At 39.0% G+C, this 19,850-nt stretch overlaps 1 protein-coding gene across 1 annotated transcript in view; it reads left to right on the top strand.

The window, feature by feature from the left end:
* cdh23 (cadherin-related 23) overlaps positions 1-19,850 on the top strand; it is a 221,557-nt gene that overhangs the window by 196,396 nt on the left and 5,311 nt on the right. The window contains exons 37-66 of the mRNA XM_079634138.1: positions 687-908; positions 1,349-1,468; positions 1,546-1,726; positions 1,843-1,976; positions 2,873-3,082; positions 3,176-3,283; positions 3,388-3,490; positions 4,371-4,496; positions 4,826-5,029; positions 6,291-6,749; positions 6,914-7,030; positions 7,379-7,603; positions 7,761-7,930; positions 8,529-8,666; positions 8,757-8,876; positions 9,713-9,890; positions 10,238-10,449; positions 12,117-12,311; positions 12,448-12,561; positions 13,669-13,798; positions 14,479-14,742; positions 15,645-16,132; positions 16,262-16,359; positions 16,871-16,991; positions 17,072-17,151; positions 17,399-17,439; positions 17,552-17,612; positions 18,311-18,440; positions 18,583-18,705; positions 19,022-19,132. Coding sequence (XP_079490264.1) covers positions 687-908; positions 1,349-1,468; positions 1,546-1,726; positions 1,843-1,976; positions 2,873-3,082; positions 3,176-3,283; positions 3,388-3,490; positions 4,371-4,496; positions 4,826-5,029; positions 6,291-6,749; positions 6,914-7,030; positions 7,379-7,603; positions 7,761-7,930; positions 8,529-8,666; positions 8,757-8,876; positions 9,713-9,890; positions 10,238-10,449; positions 12,117-12,311; positions 12,448-12,561; positions 13,669-13,798; positions 14,479-14,742; positions 15,645-16,132; positions 16,262-16,359; positions 16,871-16,991; positions 17,072-17,151; positions 17,399-17,439; positions 17,552-17,612; positions 18,311-18,440; positions 18,583-18,705; positions 19,022-19,132 — 4,983 coding nt within the window. The remainder of the gene's footprint in view (positions 1-686; positions 909-1,348; positions 1,469-1,545; positions 1,727-1,842; positions 1,977-2,872; positions 3,083-3,175; positions 3,284-3,387; positions 3,491-4,370; positions 4,497-4,825; positions 5,030-6,290; positions 6,750-6,913; positions 7,031-7,378; positions 7,604-7,760; positions 7,931-8,528; positions 8,667-8,756; positions 8,877-9,712; positions 9,891-10,237; positions 10,450-12,116; positions 12,312-12,447; positions 12,562-13,668; positions 13,799-14,478; positions 14,743-15,644; positions 16,133-16,261; positions 16,360-16,870; positions 16,992-17,071; positions 17,152-17,398; positions 17,440-17,551; positions 17,613-18,310; positions 18,441-18,582; positions 18,706-19,021; positions 19,133-19,850) is intronic.

The following is a 19,850-nucleotide window of genomic DNA, read 5'->3' as shown; positions in this document are numbered from 1 at the left end:
GGTTTTATACAGACTTTGGATTTTGAGATTCAGAATCTATGTCATAGCTGACCAGATTTCGGCTTCCGCACTTGAGAGAACTGCTTGAGTGAATTTTGTGGGGAGACATGGTATCAGTTTTGATGCCTATTGATGGCATACATGCACACATCAGTTACCTCCTGCACACGCCATCGGGTTATGCAAATAAAGGTTACTCCACACTGGTGCATAGTCTGTTCAGAAGAAAACATGCAAATACTTTCATCAAAGAGCATAAACTTTGCCCTGCGATCTAGACATAGATTCTGAATTTTTGAGACACTGGTTAGTGTTGTATACTGAGTTGTGTTTATTGAGTATTTTTTAGACATATAAAGCACTTCGGTCAACTTGTGTGTTTTTTTTTTTTAATGGGCTCCACAAATAAATGTTGATTGATTGATTAGGCATACATCACGTTAACATTTTAGATACAGATTTTTTTTTTTTTTTTTTTTTGCTAAATGGTATATAATGCACACTTGTATTTAAAATAGGATCACCCTTTATTTTAAGGTGTCCTTGTTACAGTGTAATTATACATTTAATTAACAATATGCATAATTATGCATAATTCCCTAGAGTAAGTACACGTAACATATAACAAGGACAGTGCATATACTAATGTTACTGTTGGATCATTCACGTGTCCTCCGTCCCCACAGACGTCCACCACCGTGTGGGTGCGTATAATTGATGAAAATGACAACGCACCTGAGTTTCCGGAGGAAGAGTATGTGACGGAGCTCAGAGAGGGGCCAAACACTGTAGGGGCCATCATCGCCACAGTTACTGCCATCGACCCTGACGAAGGTCTCAACGGAACCATCCGTTATGCCATCTCCAGGGGCAACCTGGACCAGACGTTCCTGATCAATAGCATAACGGTGAGGCGCGCAGAGAGTGACAGACAGGAAACAAGGACTGGTTTAGATACTCGGATGTGTTCGGTGTTATTGGATGTTTTTGTATGTTTTTTTGTTTTTTTTGCGCTGTTTGTATTTTTTCATTCTTAGAAATTCTTAGAGAACCTTGAAAATGTCAGGGAATTTTTATAACTTTATTTGAAAAAAGTTACTGTTTGAAATGCAAGAAATTATTTTTTCTTTCCTCAGCCCCACGTAACCCGGTCTGAATAGAAAATTAAAAAGAACAGCATTTATTTGAAATATAAATGTTTTATAACATTATAAATGTCTTAACTAATTTTCGATCAATTTAATGCATCCTTCCTAAATAAACATATCTTTAAAAAAAACTTGATATCTCACAAATGACACTTTTTTTGAGAATGCTCTGTTAATTGTGTGTTTGTGTGTGTTCACAGGGTCAGATAGTTGTCTTCAAGGAACTGGATTATGAGCTCAGTAACGGTCACTATGTGCTGACGGTCACAGCCACAGATCAGTGTCCTGTACCTCAGTTTAGACTGACCTCTAGCACCACAGTGAGTTCACGTCTGCTACACTTATATAATCCTCATGATTCCTTTATATCACACTCACACACTGTCCTGTTCCGCAGGTCCTGGTGAATGTGGTAGACGTGAACGATAACGCACCCATCTTCCCGAGTTCATTCGAAGGTCCGTTTGATATCCCAGAGGGTCAGCCGGGCCCACGTGTCTGGACCGTTAAAGCCACGGATGCCGACTCTGGATCCAATGGAAAAGTGGAGTACAGCATCACCGCAGGGGACCTGAAAAGTGTGTGTGATGGACAGATGATTCAGATCCAATCAGAAAAAGTGTTGCTATTTCTTGTGTTTTTTGTCTGCAGTAAAAAACTTTTTTATTCCTTTCTTTCTGTCTCTTTATCCCAGATGAGTTTGTAATTTCCTCAGTTGAGGGAGAGTTGAGAGTGAGGAGAGATGTAGAGCTGGACAGAGAAACTATCGCCTATTACAACATCACCATTACTGCCAAAGATCTGGGAACGCCAGCGCTCAACGCTACGGTACACACTCACACACACACATCTGTTCATATTCTTCTACTACGCACAGAAATATGAACTTTTGGTGAAGGACACACTTTTAATTATATGGAAAGACAATATCCCTATTGGGACACAATACATCGTCTTGACACCACAAACCACTTTGCATTTGTGTTTGTAGTTCATCAAACTAAATTCATTACATTAAAATTCATTATTACTTTAGTTTGATGTTTTTAATTAGTTTCAATAAAACGGCATCTTTGGCCATTAAGGCTGAATAATTGATCTAAATAAAACTAAAATCGCGATATGGCTTAGTGCAATAATAAACCTCAAAAGCTGTGATGCGTGTTTTAGAGTGAGTCACAGCTCTGAAGTTAGATTGTTTAATGTTTAAAAATTAAGAAATTAAAACCGAATATTAAAATATATATATATATTTTAATACTTTTTATGGTAATATTAATATTAATAATTATATTTCTGTTTTATATTTTTTGAAATTATTATTTTTATTATTTTATAGTCATATTGACACATAATCACAAACTTCTTGGCCAAATTGTGCATCCCTACAAACGAGTACAGCAAACCTGGAGCTTTTTTTTATTCACTATCACAGTTTTTATCAGAGAAATCGCAATTCGTTTTTTTCCCTAAAATTGTGCTATCTGCAATTGTCTTTTCAATTCTTCACCGCAGTTAAAAACATTGAAAATCCTCATCTGTAGGCAATATTAGTCCAAAGTTGGCAATAATACATAATATTACTTATTACATAACGCATGCACAGATACACAAAATTCTTATCTTGCATACTTTTTAGTATGGTTTATGTGTGAATTAGTAAGCAAATGAATCACTTACATATTTCCCATAATTCATGTGGTGGTTTTGTTTTTCTGTATCAGGTGGTAGTGGGCATTCAGGTGTTGGACATTAATGATAACGACCCCGTCCTGCTCAACTTACCGTATAACACCAGCGTGAGCGAGGGAGCAGCGATTTACACCTCCATCACTCAAGTGCGGGCGCAAGACTCTGACAACGGCCGCAACGCTCTCCTCACATACAGCATCACTGCCGGCAACACTGATGGAGCGTTCTACATTAACGAGACGGTAAGAGACAGAAACAGCCGAGGGAAAGAATAAGACAAGGAAATAGTAATGTAATAGTGAACACTGAAAAGACTGATGTGTTCTCTCCTCCAGTCAGGTGTGCTTCAGGTGAACAGGCCACTGGATAGAGAGAGAGTGGCTGAATACAGACTCACCATCACCGTCAAAGACAACCCAGACAACCCTCGCATCGCACGCAGGGTAAATATCATGACACAACACACAACACAGCATATCCTGTTTCACAGACTGTGTGAATATCACGATCAGGTGAACACCGCAATGAGATGTGTCACTCTGCTCAGGACTCAGATTTGTTGGTAGTTGCCGTGCTGGATGTGAATGACAACAGGCCCATCTTCACCCAGACCAGCTACAGGGGCGAAATCAGTGAGAACTCACTCACAGGTACCAAATGTTCTCGCTAACCACCATTATTGGGGTGTGTTCACATTGGCATTTTAACATCAAACCTAAAGATACCGAAACTAAAGGTTATGGTTTATATGTTCACAACCTGATTGGTCGGCTTTTATTACGTATATTTCTCGACGGAACTTACTGAACATCCAAAACAATGCTGTGTGCTGGGATAAATGCGCTCGTTGCATGTGCGCCTAATACATATGATGGTATTTTGACCTGCTGAGAACTCTTGAAGAGGTTATAAAATGTCAAAAGCAGCAGCAGGAGACGTGGTTCTGACGCCTGTATCGAACTGTAATTCGGCAACATCGCGACTATGACAAAAAAAACCAGGTATGCTTGAGCATTCTGTCTTTTTATCCTGTCCCTTTTCATCTTGTCCCATTTTTGGATCGTTTACATGTCTTTGGTCCATGTTGCGTTCATATTTCATTGGAACCGCACCAGAGTTTGTTTGGGAGTGGACCGAGACTCATCTTTTCAGTGTTTTCTGTCCTCTTGTTTGGTGGCACCAGCGTTCAGATTGCAGCGTTCACACTTATTCAAATGAACCGCACTAACAGAGCAATCGCACAAGGGTTCGTTTTAATGTCAAGTGTGAACACACTCTTAGGAATGAAAGATTGTGTAGAGATTGTCCCTTCAAAGAAATTGACTTCAAAAGCAGCTCTACAGAAGATAATAGTGTCATCATCCAGCTTATTTCAGTTCACATTTTGTTCTCATCAGATAATGTCAGTGCAGTCAAATCAATAATATTTGACTAATATAACACACTGAGGGGAAGTAAATACAAGATGAACAGGGGTCATGACTTATGAAACATCATCAGCTCCCTCTCTCTGTGTATGTCCATCATCAGGCACCACAGTGTTGATTCTGAACGGCCCTGTTCTAGCAGAGGACAGAGACATCGGGGTCAATGCAGTGGTGAGGTATCGTCTCCTGGGAGCCAGAGTGGACCTCTTCTCGATAGACTCCCTCACAGGTCAGATGTTCAGCACAGATGTTATAGGTTATTGTCATTTTGTTTTCCTTGAGGGTGTCCATTGTTTTTTGTTGTTGTTAATATAGTCCCCTGGTTTCATTGGTTTCACCTATAATATGATCTTTTTTGAAATGTTGATCTTAAAATAAGGTTGTTGTTTTTTACAAATATACAAAGGTCTTACATTTAATTCCCTTTAACATGCAGATACTTTTATTTCTGTGGTGTCAGACATACATGATAACACCACAGAGTTTCTCGTAATCAAGCACCCCTCCCACTCGTGACACATTGTCTTTCCCACCCCCTCTCTCTCGATCTGTCTCCAGGGGTGGTATCAGTGCGTGGGGGTGCTGTTCTGGACCGGGAGGCTTTCTCTGTGCCACGGGTGGAGCTGTTTCTGCTCGGGGAGGATGTGGGAGGTTTAAACAGCAGCGTTCCACTCACAATCACTATCCTCGACATAAACGACAACCCACCTGTCTTCAATCCATCCAGTTTCACTGTACACCTGCCAGAGAACAGCCCCACAGGTGAGAGAGACCGTATAAACTGATGGAGCTGGATTAACTGGTGGAGGAACTTGTTTAATCTGGTTTGTTGGTCCCATTTGCAGTATAATGGGAGTGTGTGTGATAGTTATTATTATAATAAATAAATAAATTCATATTTATTTATAGTATTAATAACAGTAATACATTAACAGATATTATTATTAAAATTATTATAAGTAATGTATTCATTCATTTATTATATATGAATGTTTTTAATGTATACAATTTAATAATTTGTGTATGTTTTATAAATATAAATATTAGATGAAAAAATTAAACCATAAAAAATTATTTGGTTACTAACTGGAACAAATAGGTTTAATTTGAAGTACTAAAATGACTAAAACTTAAATAAAATGAAAAAAAATAAACAAATATTTAAAATATAGGCTAATGTCTTTATTTTGTTTCTGCATTAAATGTGAAATTATTACAATATAAAAATATATTTAAAACTTTTAATGTTTAATCGTGATTAATTACAGAATAATATTTGATTAATTTGTTAATTTGTTTTAATAGATTGACAGCACTAAAAATGACAAAAAATTTAAATAAAATTAAAGGTGCTCTAAGCGATGTCACGCATTTTTTAGGCCAAACATTTTTTTGTCACATACAGCAAATATCTCCTCACTATCCGCTAGCTGTCTGTCTCCTGAACACACTCTAAAAAAACGCGGTCTCTGTAGACACCCCAGGCTCCACAAACAGCAACAAAAACAAACTGGACTAACCCGCACCACAACATAACAAACAGTGTTCCAGCCAATAACCGACAAGAAGGATTTGGGGGTGGGGTTTGGGTTGTTAGTGCGCGGATGAGGAGGAGGGAGGGTCTAGCTAGCCTCCGTTTTGTTTGGCAATAGTTCGAACGTCAACAAGAAGTGACGTCACCCAGGATCGCTTAGAGAACCTTTAAAAAGCCTCTGAAAATATAAAAACTAGTTCAAAATATTAATAAATAGTATAATTGTATAAATAATAGTAACAATAAATAAATATCAGTGTCCTATTGATTTTATATTCAGTGTGTATATACACAATAGTCAACATTTGAAGTGGATCAAAACCTTTCTTCAAAGTTGTACATGAATTTTGAACAATACCCGTTCTTGTCTTAGGACAACTTTGATGAACTTTTTTGATCCACTTCAAATGTCGACTACTGTATAAATATGCATACACATGCACATACATACTATTGTGTTAAAGGTGTTGTTATGTGGCGTATTTCCAGGTGTGGTAGTGACGCAGCTCTCGGCGAGTGACGCTGACGCCGGCTCTAACGGTTGGTTGCAGTATCGGTTAGACACCGGCGCTCAAGACCGTTTCATCGTTGACGCTCTCTCTGGTGCGGTTCTGGTCGGCAATGCTACACTGGACCGCGAGGAACGTAGCTCGTACCGGCTGGTTGTCATAGCAACTGACCGAGGCACGCCCTCTCTCTCCGGGACGGCGACATTGTCTGTTGTTCTAGATGACATCAACGACTCACGTCCTCGTTTCATACGCCCTGTGCAGACGATCAGCGTCAACGAGTCAACTCCACCTGGAGAGGTCGTAGCTACGCTCACCGCCGAGGACCCGGATCTACGACCCCGCCTGGAGTATTACATCATCTCTGTGGAAGCAAAGGATGATGGGAATAATCCAGTGGCTGGGCTGCAGCAGTCGTTTGGGATTGACTTTCACACAGGTGAACCACATTATAACACATTATCTTTGTTGCAGAAGTTGCACTTTCAGCCCTCTGAGATGTCGCATATAACTCTTCTTCTGGAATTCAGCAACTAAACACTCTACGGATAAAATGAACTCTGTTGTGCTCTGGTATTTAAATATTTGTGTCCATCTTCTCAGGGGCTGTGTTTGTACGAAACCCCTTGAACCGAGAGCTGGTTGCCACTTTTGAGATCATCGTTTCAGTGCATGACAACGCCAGTGATGTTATTGACATGTCAGTCAGTGTACCTAACGGTAAGAAAGATCTTTCTGTCCACTTTATTCTTTCTCTCTTTCCTGTTTTCTACTGTTGTTCATCTATTGAAACCTTTCCTCCATTTAAGAATAGTTATATTGCAAACTTTTTTTCTTTTCTTGCTCCAATTGAAAGAACCAGCATGTGTTCAATCGGGACGACGTGTCCCCACCAGTCTTATTGACTAGCTTGCCAAGCAAAGTTAACCAGTTTTGCCAGAAAATCCATGTTGGTAACTGTGCCAGTTTGTCTGGTTTTCCATCCAATGGTTTCCATTATCTAAAACCAACCTGCGGATGATTATTTGCTGTTTCTCAAACTCATTTAAATTGTATTTCTCTCCACAGCCAAATTGACCATTAACGTGCTCGATGTGAATGACAACGCTCCTCGTTTTCGCCCTTTCGGGGTGGCGAACTTCTCCGAGAGGATTCTGGAGGGTGCTGTGGCTGGTACCACACTGCTGTCGGTGACGGCTGTTGATCCCGATAAAGGACCCAATGGACTGATCATCTACCAGCTCCTGCACCTACCCCGTGGAGACTACATTAGACTTGAAGACCCATCTACAGGTTGCACATTTGCATTTCTGCAACATTTCTATTGACCAATCAGTGTTCTAACCCTAAACCCTCAAAGATTGAAAATGTAAATTTTATGAAACACCTTGCTGATTTAATTCCACCTCTAAACTATATCTCGGATGTCTTTCGATATCACCATCCACAGGTAAAATTGTGGCCAATCGGACGGTAGATTATGAACAAGTGCAGTGGTTGAACTTCACGGTGCGTGCTCAGGACTATGGCACACCTCCTCGCTTCGCTGAACTTCCTGTCTATCTGCGCATCGTTGATGTCAACGACAACAACCCAGTCTTTCAACAACCTTTATATCAGGTACATCAGCACAGACCAGAGAATCAGGCTGCTACTTCCCAGTTGCATTCAGGAAGCATTATAATAACTCCTACAGTGGGGACAAACAGTCTGAGACTTCAGTGAAAATGCTTCTCTGTTGCTTCCTGATAACTTTTGAATTACTAATTATATTATGAATTCTTAGTATTAAGTATGACCAATGTCACTGATTTGCTAGAAATAGAAATAGTGCAGAAAATGCTTATTCTGCATATTATGTCATGCTTCATAATTTTTACAAATGGTATTTTAAATCTTTTCAGTTTTGTTGTAGACTTTAGGACCCCACTATATTTGAAAACTCTGTTAAATATTTTTGTGTAAAAAGTAAAGAAAGTATGGTTTCCACAAAAAGATTAAACCGCACAACTGTTTTCAACATTGATAATAATAAGAAATGTTTCTCAGCAAATCAGTAATCCGAATGATTTCTGATAATGTATCACTGCTGCTGTAAAATATAAAGCATATAAAATAAAATGTATTACAATTTCTAATTTTTTATCAAATAAATGCAACCTTGGCGAGCATACAATAAGACACTTTTAAACCGAAGTGTTTGTGTATGTGTGTACAGAAGTCCATTTTTGAGGATGTTGCACTCGGCACCATTATTGTGAGCGTGAGTGCGACAGACGCAGACTCCGGCCTGTTTTCTGTCATTGAATACGGGCTAGTGGATGGAGAGGGCAGGTTTGGCATCACACCCACTACGGTAAGTGTGTTGGTGTGAAAACAAAGCAAAGACAAAAAGAAATGACATGTATAATGTTTAATATTCAATATTGATGTCCTTTGTTATCAGGGTGACATCTACGTCCTGTCTGCTCTGGACAGAGAGACCAAAGACCGCTACACTCTCACAGCCTATGCCAGAGACAACCCTGGCGGCAGTCCCAACAACCGCAGAGAAAACTCCGTCCAGGTGTGGATGAGCTCCATAAAATATTTGATTGCATCTAAAATCATTTAAATGCACTTCACATCTCAATTATGACTTCCAAACACGAAAATAGAAATTCAGGCTCATTCAGACACAACCAGATGAACCTGTGTCATCCTCTCAGTATGGAATCAACATTCAAACAACCTGTTCTGCAAACTGCAAAGACCAGTTGACCACAGGCACATAAAAGAAAAGCCAAACATGGATAAAATGATTTGAGCAAGAGAGACCGTGACGCAGACAAGGCAGAGTGCACTTCACTTCCAGTTCCTGTTTAAGAAGGATATGAAGAGAGCATCAGCTGTGCAAATGAAGTTTCACAAGACGTGAAGATCGTGGGTTGGCCGAGCGTTCAGCCCACACTTCCTCTATTCACTCTAATGGTACGAGGAAGTGGGAAGTATAGAAGCAAAACAGGCAGAAAATTTAAATACCATCAGCTGGTGCAAAGTACAATACAAATATTGCATAATACTTAGGATTATTTAAAGCACCAAATGCAAGATTAATGCACCAAATCAGCATTGGTCAGTCCAGTTGGCCAGTAACTTTTTGGGAACTGCATCATAATCATTATTTATTGCATATGTTTGAAATCAAATTGTTGGTTTTCTGTGTCCCAAACCAGTGTCTAGATATCAAACTCTCTTGCACATGTTTGCATTTTTTTGCACAGAAAGTTTCAGTTTCATGTGAGCAGTTATGCATGAGCTGACCTCAAATACTTGGCAAAACAACCAAAACAGTTTGTTTTTGTACTCCACCTTTAACACCTCTTTATCAGATCTCTGAACTTATGTTTCTGTGTCTCTCAGGTGCAGCTGACAGTGATGGATGTAAATGACTTCCGTCCACGTTTCTCAGAGAGAGTCTTCACCACTAGTGTGTTTGAGAACGAGCCGGTTGGGACGTCGGTGATCACACTGAAGGCCACTGACCTCGATGAGGGCCAGAATGCATTACTTACCTACAGTCTACAGGGCCCTGGAGCAGGTACAACACACACTGGCATACAGAAATATACACACATGGGTTGCGCAATTGGCTCTCTTTTAATTAATGAGCTAGAGCTTTGCCCACCGGATGTTGAAATGGAACTTGTATTGGAATGACAGAAAGAGGAATTTAACACATTAGTCCAAGACAACAACCAACTGAGCAAGAGTAGATCACTTCTTAGATGTTCCAACAAGACACTTAAAATGTCCAAATTACAGTCTTGTTTTCTACCTTGATCCAAAGCAATTCAAATTCAGGAAATGAATTGGAAAGTAAAGGCAGTACAGCACAACTACAGCGTTTGATATTGTTGCTGATGTCTCTTCCTCTCTCTTTTACAGATGCGTTCTCTCTGGATCCTGACACTGGGCTGATTCGCTCCCTGCGGTTACTGCAGAGTTTCGAGAGGTTTAATCTGACTATGGTGGCGACCGATCATGGCAGACCTCCCCTCTGGGGCACCGCCAGTCTTCAGATCACCGTCATCGATGTCAATGACAACAGGCCTGTCTTTGTGCGGCCTGCCAATGGCACTATCATGCATATACTAGAGGTGTGTAACGGTGAAAAAACAATCAATCATTATTTTTATTACTAACGCATAATGTCATTTCATTATGTTTCCATCTACCTATTTTTATTACAATTTTGGGATATTGTATAAAAAAAAAAACACTGGATGGAAATGGCAAGATGTGCAAAATTCTAAAAATGCGCATAAAAAACGAATGCGCTAAATTGAGGTGGATAAATTTTTTATCTGATAAGAAGACATGCACAGAAACTATAATGGAAACACATTTACTGAATAAATCCCTTGATGCGCAACAAAAAGCTTACATGGCTTTGTCTCAACAGAGGATGTGATTGGATAAATGGATAATTTAATAGCACAGCATCTCAAATATTGGTTTGATTATTCTGAAATGCCTGAGCCAAAGTCTTTCATCAGAATAATTTGGTATAATGACCTCTCACAAGAGTCTCACATGACTCGCTCCCAAACACCAGGCATCCGAACGCAAGATAAAATGACGCCATTTATTGAGTTTCGTCTGTCCGCTCTCAAACGCAAGTCATTTCTGATGTGGGAAAAAAGAGTGGCTTCCACCAATTGCAGCAACTTTCATTTTTATTATATTTGCGCCAATTTCCCAGGAAGTGACAGATTTGTTCTCTTGAAAACATGGGATGGAAACGCTGCTTTATTCGCAAAAGTTTTATGTGATATTCCAATAATTTTGTGCATAAGTTAAATTTGCGACTTTGGATGGAAACAGTATTGTAATTCAAGGCAGGGTTCCTCACTCATCTTACAAAGTACAACTCAACTACTTTGATGTTCTCAGCTATTCGTTCTTTTGTCTTCCTCACATCCCAGGGTACATCATAGGAATATACTTTACATCTGACAGCCAGACTGAAAAGATCATGTTGCTAAAAAGAGTGTGTCAAATTTAATGTGAAGTTTTTTTTTTTTCTGAGCCCAAGTGATCAAAACAACCCCAGTGTCTCAGAGGTGTTAGCCATAGTGTCATAGCAGATAGTGTTTTGAGTACTTTAAGAAAACTTTTAAAGTAGTGTAATCTTCAAAACAACCTTTAAAACCTGCAGACTGTGCTGCATCTGAAATAGCATATACTGTCTAAGTAGGTACTACATTTGAATTTGAATTTGGTACATACATTTTGTGACCATTGAAAATGTATGTTCTATATAGTATGAATACGGGTACTATGAATAAAATTCGGATGCACTACATCCTCCATGTTGTTACTGTCACGTGACCTACCAGTGTCATCTTCACTATCATTCATAAATCCTTTCCCGTGGCCTCATGGGATATTAAAGTATCCACTCCAGAATCTCGGAAACTCCTGTTTTTTGAATGCTATGAGTTTGGACATGCTACTCTTTTGGTACATTGTTTTTCGCATACTACATAGTAAGGAAGTATTTAATTTCCGGTGCAGCGTTGGTCTATACTGAAAAGTACTAAACAGACCTTTTTATGCATCAAACAAAAAAATATAAATTAAGAGATTCCCTGCTTGTGATTTTAAAATCTATACAGGGATGAGTTCATACTTTGACCCAAATCTGTCACATGGTGGTCTGCCGTATTTGATGCCCCATATCTGGATTGTGAGAGATTGGATGGCCTATATTTGGCATCACGGATGAGTGAGCACTCCTCATGTTTTGTGTGTGTGGATGCAGGAACAGCCTCCTGGGCTGGTGGTGTATGAAGTGTTCGCCACAGACGAGGATGAGGGGGTGAATGGAGAGGTCCGCTACAGCTTCCTTCAGACTGGAGCCGGAAACAGAGACTGGGAGAACTTCCATATTGATGCAGTGACGGGAGTGATCACCACTGCGGTTAAACTGGACAGAGAGAAACAAGCCCTGTACAGCGTGAGTCTTTCTTTTTAAACAAGGCCACTGAAAAAGATGCACTTTAATGACAAAAATCAGGACACAATTCAAAATAAAAGATAAATGAAAACTGGTCATAAATGGTACAGTAACTAATCTCTGTATTTGTGTGTAGCTTGTTGTGGTGGCGTATGACCTTGGACAGCCCGTCCCATATGAGACCATGCAGCCGCTACAGGTGGCTCTGTCTGACATCGATGACAATGAACCCGTCTTCCTTAAACCTCCGGTAATGTTTTGATTACTGTTTTTTTTTTCTTTTAAAGATCACATACAGGTGAAACTGGAAAAATGTGAATATCGTGCAAAAGTTAATTATTTCAATAATTCAACTTAAAAGGTGAAACTAATATATTATATAGACTCATTACATGCAAAGTGAGATATTTCAAGCCTTTATTTGTTATAAAATTTTGATGATTATGGCTTACAGCTTATGGACATTTTTAATTTGGGTGTTTAATTTGTTTAATTGTATAATAGCTGTACGCTATTATCAAAATTATAACAAATAAAGGCTTAAAATATCTCACTTTGCATAATTTTTTGAGTTTCGCCTGTATATTACTCTATTTTTAAGCACAGACTGTAGGCCAGTTTAGGTGCAGTAAGCGATTTCTAAGAAATTCTGTTGAAAGTGGATCGAACCGAGCACCATAACACACTTGTAGCCAATCAGCAGTAGGGGGCGTGTCCACTCATAATGGGGGAGGAGAGAGAGTGAGCAAGAGGAAAGACTGTAGAAAGAGAGATGGCTGAGAGACATTACAAAAGAGAAAAGGTCAGAGCAATATCACTGGGAAAAGAAGGGTTATGATCAGGCAAGAGCTTTGTGTTAATATTAGAAAAGCTTTCCAGCGCTGGAGAGACCTCAGCCGGAATACCTAAAAAGTAATGCCGAGATTGCGTTGCTTCTGCTCCATAACTGAGTAACATTGGTTTTCACAGAACTAAGATATGCTGTTGTTGTAATGTGAGCTGTAGTAACAGGACAGTTTTGAGTGTCACTGTCTGTCTGGAGCTGCTGTGCTGCTGGACTAACAACCAACTCTTGTTCTTGTGTACTGTATGTTCATTTTTTGTTCTTCCTTGTCGTTCGTTCATCATCTTTGCTTTATTTTTCACGTAGCATTATTTTGCTTCACTTCAGCTATGATAAAGACACGTCCACTCTTGCATTGCATGTTCATGCATTTTGGGGGTGGTGGATATCAACAGTTTCTCAGTTTTGATTACTGCACATTTAAGAACTTTTACATCATGAAATGTGATAGTTGGACATTTTCTCACCACTTATTGCTTAAGTCTTGACTTCTGTGTGTTGCGTGTATTTCAGAGAGGAAGTTTGCCGTATCAGTCTCTGTCGGTACCGGAGCACTCGTCTCCTGGGACTGTTGTGGGTAATGTGACGGGTGCAGTCGATGCAGACGAGGGCTCTAATGCTATCGTCTACTATTTCATTGCAGGTGCGGACACAACGTTAAAGCACAAAAATGAACCCCTGTAGATGCACTTTATACCATGCTTATCCAATGTTAGGCTCCATTCAGCCAGTAGAAAAGGAGTTTATGTCTTTGAATTTTGGATCATCTGCACTGCCTGAATTAACATTAATCTCTCTGCCGAACATATTAATGAAAGAAAGTACATGAAGGTCAGTGAACCTAGGTCTCGAACAAACACTTTTAATGAATTACTGGAGGTCAAGACTCTTTCTTCATAGAACATTTCCGCCTGCATTTGCCAATGAATTCCTCAGTTTGCACAATTTCATTGCATCAGCAGAAGATGCTGAAATTCAGATTTCTGAGAAACTTCACTTGTAGACTTAGCAAAACAATGACTATGTTCAAAATAGAACTCTGCATGCAAAAGATCTGTATGCATTGGAAACTCAGATACAATAAACTGCAATACAATAAAGCTTACTGTGCTCAATACTATCCTTCAATCAGTGTGCTTGACATGACCTTCCATTTAAGCATGATAAATGAACTGGACAAAATGATAGCAATGTTTTTTAATATCTTTATTAATTCATTATTTGATCAAACTGCCATTAAGATATTTTTGCACATTTGATAGTATAGCAAAAGCCTCTTTCCATTCGCGTTCCATTAACTGCATTACTAATGTTCTTCTCTAGGAGGCGATACCGAAGGAAACTTTGTAATGAGTGTGGCCGGGGTTTTACGTGTCAAGAAAGATCTGGATCGGGAAGAAATCCCAATGTATTCCATAATCGTTAAAGCTTCCAGTAACCGAAGCTGGACTCTTCTGAGAAGTCAAAGGTCACAGCGAGCCCGAATACTTGACCCGAGCCGTGATCCCACATTACAGGAAGTAAGAATCTTCCTTGAGGACATCAACGACCAGTCTCCAAGATTCACAAAGCTGGAGTACACCGCAGGTATTTTTATAATATTTTCTTTATTAAATTTTATAATACTTTATTAAATTATTTTGATGTTAATAATTAATCTGTATGTACTATTTTATATTAGTTTTCTGAACACTGTATTTAGGTTGACTTAATTCTGGGCTTTTGCATTAAATTAATTTTGCATTAAATATTGTATTTTTATTATTACACAATATTACATAATTTTTATTATGAAACTCGAACATTTTTAATATCGTGCAAAAGTGAGATATTTCAAGCCTTTATTTGTTATAATTTTAATGATTATGGCTTATGAAAACCCCAAATTCAAAATTAGAATATTGTGAAAAGGTTTTCATAGCTGTAAGCCATAATCATCAAAATTATAACAAATAAAGGCTTGAAATATCTCACTTTATATCACATATATTAGTTTCACCTTTAAGTTGAATTACTGAAATATATGAACTTTTGCACGATATACATTTTTTTTCGAGTTTCACCTGTATTATTATTATGGTAGCACTTTATTTTACAGTCCTGTTCCCCAGTTATTGTAATAACTTAAAATCTCATTAAAAAGTAGCACAAACAGTTACCAAGACCTTCATATAACAAAAATAAAAATATGTATTATTTATTATATAAATAATATTTGCATTCATTTAATATTATTATTATTGTTATATCAATTATATTTGAATACTTAAATATATTTATTTTAATATAAAGCAACCTATGTCTAATTTATATATCTAGTAAACGTGTGTATGTGTAAGCTTCTCTCTCAAATACTCTCTCTCTCTCTCTCTCACTCACTCTCTCTCTCTCACTCTCTCTCTCTCTCTCTCTCTCTCTCTCTCTCTCTCTCTCTCTCTCTCTCTCTCTCTCTCTCTCTCTCTCTCTCTCTCTCTCTCTCTCTCTCCCAGGTGTGGCTGCAGATGCTAAAGTTGGCTCTGATCTGATCCGGGTTCAAGCGATTGATAATGACATCGGCAACAACAGTCTTGTTCTTTATCACATTCTGTCCATCCGCTACATCAAACTGCACTCCAATGACTCTGAAGACATGGGCAACGTCTTCATCATCGGTCGGTGTGCTCTACACATTCTTCTGCCATTTATTGGTGTTATTTTTAGTGACTTTTCTTTCTTTTCAGGTGAGACTGATGGAATCATCCGTACGTTTGACCTGTTCATGGCATATGACCCGGGTTATTTTGTGGTGGAGGTGCTGGCGAGAGATCTGGCAGGACACAGTGACGTGGCTCTGGTGGGCATTTACATTCTGAGAGATGACCAGCGGGTGAAAATCGTCATTAATGAGATACCGGAGCGTGTCCGGCTGTTTCAGGAGGAGTTTATAAACCTGCTCTCAAACATTACAGGAGCCATAGTCAACACTGATGACGTACAGGTATATGTGCGTTTGTTCTGTCTTTATTCATATTGTGAGAAATAAGATTACTCGCCAGTCTGTACAAAGTTATGTCCAATATTTATCCTGCCATGCAAATGAGTTAATTCAGATATTTCATTCCCATAGTTTCATGTGGATAAGAAGGGAAGAGTGAACTTTGCCCAAACTGATGTTCTGATTCATGTGGTCAACAAGCAGACAAACCGTATTCTGGATGTGGAAAAGTAAGAGTTATATACCAAACATGACCAATACATGTCAGTTAGTTGTTTCTTGAACTTTGTCCCAGGGGTTGCTTCTTATTAAAACAACATATTTTTAAAAGCAATTAAACAAAATATTATTTGTATAATAAATGGTTTAATAAATAGTATTAAATAATGTTTTAAATGTTATTTTGTAGCATGGTCACATTCAAATTTCTTGGAACTTTTTACCACAGCGTTAAATCAGAGATTTTGAGGCTGTTTTTAGATTTTAGTTTGTTTTACTCTTCATCAAAGATCCTGACTTTAATCTCTGCACTATGACAATCCATCATAAAAATATTGTTTATTGCATGTTCAGAATTAGATAAACTAAACAAAAAGTAAAAAATAAACAAATGTTTTGTTGTGTACTTCCATAGTACTATCCAAATACAGTGATGACTTCTTGCCTTGGAATAGTCTCATCCACAGTTACTTTGATCCATTGAGGACGATTGATTCACTGAATTGATTCATTGGTTTTCAGGGTGATTCAAATGATCGATGAGAACATGGAGCAGTTGAGGAATCTGTTTCGAAACTACAACGTTTTGGACGTTCAGCCTGCCGTGACTGCACGCGCACCTGATGACCTCACCACTTTGCAGGTGTGTGTATTTGTATTCGGTGTATTTGCTGTATCAAGAATACATTATATCCAGAACGAACACCTCTTTATCTCTTCCAGATGGCCATTATCATCTTGGCAGTTTTACTCTTCCTTGCTGCCATGTTGTTTATCCTGATGAACTGGTATTACCGCACAGTGTGAGTATTTTAAGAACAGATTATTATGTCATGTATTAGATTCTGAATGAACTGAGATTAGTCAGAGCACTTGACACTTTTTCTAGATTTTTTAGAGAAGATGCATTAGATTCTCATAGACAGAAGTACCACTTAAGATCCTGTTCTGCCACTTGGCATGTTCACTCACTTCCTTTTCAATGCATAACCAGATGTTATCTGTGGTTCTATTATCAGCATTTAAGTGTTTTGCTTGTGTTTTAAACAGGCACAAAAGGAAGCTGAAGGCAATTGTTGCCGGCTCCACAGGTAAAATGCTGGGAATGTCCCATCCCTCCGATTGGAGGAAGCAGAGACTAATCCTCACACATGTTGGCTTTGTGTTAGTGTTGTTGTTACTGTAATCTCTCTCTGTCTGCAGGAAATCAGGGGTTGATGGATATTCTGGATATGCCCAACACTAACAAATACACGTTTGAAGGGTGAGTCAGCGATAGAACGATGTTGGTGATATGAGCATTTTTGTACATCCGCTTTTCCTACCATCAGGCCAAACCGTTCTCGTTGCATAACCATTCCAGACAGTCCATTCCGCGCCGATCTGGTACAGCCATTACCGATGTGGTTTCATTTTCCACTGTGGGGCTGATAACGGAGCTCTGTGGAATGTAATACAAATCCGTCAGTCTTTGCATTGGTAACACAAAAGTTTACAGAGAGTTTACAGATTTAGTAAATATGAGAAGTAAATAGTGACTGCGTTATGGGGGATGATTGGGTATTTTTTACACTTTATTATTAACTATTAACTTATTTACTTCGCTCAAATAGCACGCTTGGGCTGCTACAGAGAAATTACCAATCCTGAAAAAACTCATTCTACCAGCACAGTTCAGCATGGTTAGACAACTGTGCTGAGAATTCTGGGCCGAGAACGGTTTGTAATCGTGATATGCCATGTAATCGTGGAACTATAACTGGAACTATTCCTTGCCGTTCTTAGACCATACAGTAGAAAAGCGACTTATATGTTAACAGGGCTCCAGACTGCTAAAATGGTCATGTGTGACAAAACATAAAATACTCTTACTGTACGTGACAACATTCAAATATGTTCAAAAATAAAGTGTTGGTTATTATCTGTATCACAATGCTTCTCTTTCTCTGTATGTGTTTATAGAGCGAATCCAGTGTGGCTGGATCCTTTCTGCAGGAATCTGGAGTTAGCGGCACAGGCGGAGCATGAGGATGATCTTCCTGAAGACCTGAGTGACATCGCTGACCTCTGGAACAGCCCGGCTCGCACACACGTAACTCACACACAGAAACATGCCACATCACAAGAACATAAACCTTCTCTTTGTAAAGTACGGAACTGATATCTCGCCTTTGTAGAGTCGAAATTGACATCTTGACTTTACAGGGTACTGAATATATTATTTTCTTCCACAGGGTACATTTGGACGTGAGCCTCAGGCCTCAAAACCAGAGGATGACAGATATCTACGAGCTGCTATTCAGGAGTATGACAACATTGCCAAACTAGGGCAAATCATGAGAGAGGGACCCATCAAGGTTAGAACACACACTACAGCATCTAACATCTAACTCAAGAGTTTCTGATAAGGCTGGAGTACATAAACAAGTCCAACCAAATTAAATCTTTGATACAAAACAACATGAACATCATAAAGCGTCAGTGCTTTTTGAAGACACAAGCTCATACTATAACATGTTTCAAATGCATTTTAAGTTTAGAATCACCATTTATGGTGTTATTTTGTCCGAAATAATGCTGCGTTTGGGACCCTTAAACATAATGTGAAGGGATGTTAATAAGTTAGGATTTAGTTCATAAGACACCACATGACCAATGCTGCCATCCAATCAGGGCTCGCTGCTCAATGTGGTTCTGGATGACTACCTGAGACTCAAAAAGCTGTTTGCTGCTCGTCTGGTCACCAAGTCAACAAGCCACGGTGACCAATCATCAGTCACAGAGGTGGGCGATGTGACAGGGTGCTGTATTTGCTCTTCCTCTACACCCCTCTTCCTCACTGCTGGCTGACTGTCTCCACCCTGTCCTATCAATAGAAACCCTGGGTTCTCCTGCTGTCCAGAGAGATCTGTGTTCTCCACACTGAGTCATGTGACCCTGCTAATGTTTCCCAGGCTGTTTCACAGCCTGCTTACTTGCTCTTCACTGCTTCACTGATGTGTTTGCTGCTCTCACTTGGTGTTTCCGCTAAAACTGCTATAAAGTTGTGAGTTTTTCTGTTGTTTATATTTTTCTTCTTCTTCTTCACCTTGTCTTGAATCCATTGTCTACCCATCCATAATTCCATGCATCAATCTATTATTTAATCCATATCATTGTTCATCTACTGTATTATTTAATCCATTCTTCCTTCTATCCACCCATCATACATCCATTTAACCATCCATGCATCTGCTAATCCATAATTCCACGCATTCATCTACGATTGCATCGGTCCATAATTCCATCCATCATTCATTCAATCATCTATCAACCAATCCACACATTAATCCATGCGTTCATGTTTGCATTTATCATTTCATCACACCCTGCATGCATTCATCACTTTAATACTGCATCCATCCATTCCTCCTTTAATCCATCATTCCTTCCATACACCTTTCATCCATCCATCCATCAACCAACCAACCCATCCATCCTTTTATCCATCTATCATATACAT

Source organism: Phoxinus phoxinus (genome assembly GCF_949152265.1).
Source record: "Phoxinus phoxinus genome assembly, chromosome: 14".
Classification (NCBI taxonomy): domain Eukaryota; kingdom Metazoa; phylum Chordata; class Actinopteri; order Cypriniformes; family Leuciscidae; genus Phoxinus; species Phoxinus phoxinus.
The sequence above is the reverse complement of the archived record's forward strand: the minus strand, read 5'-3'. Positions and strand labels throughout refer to the sequence as shown.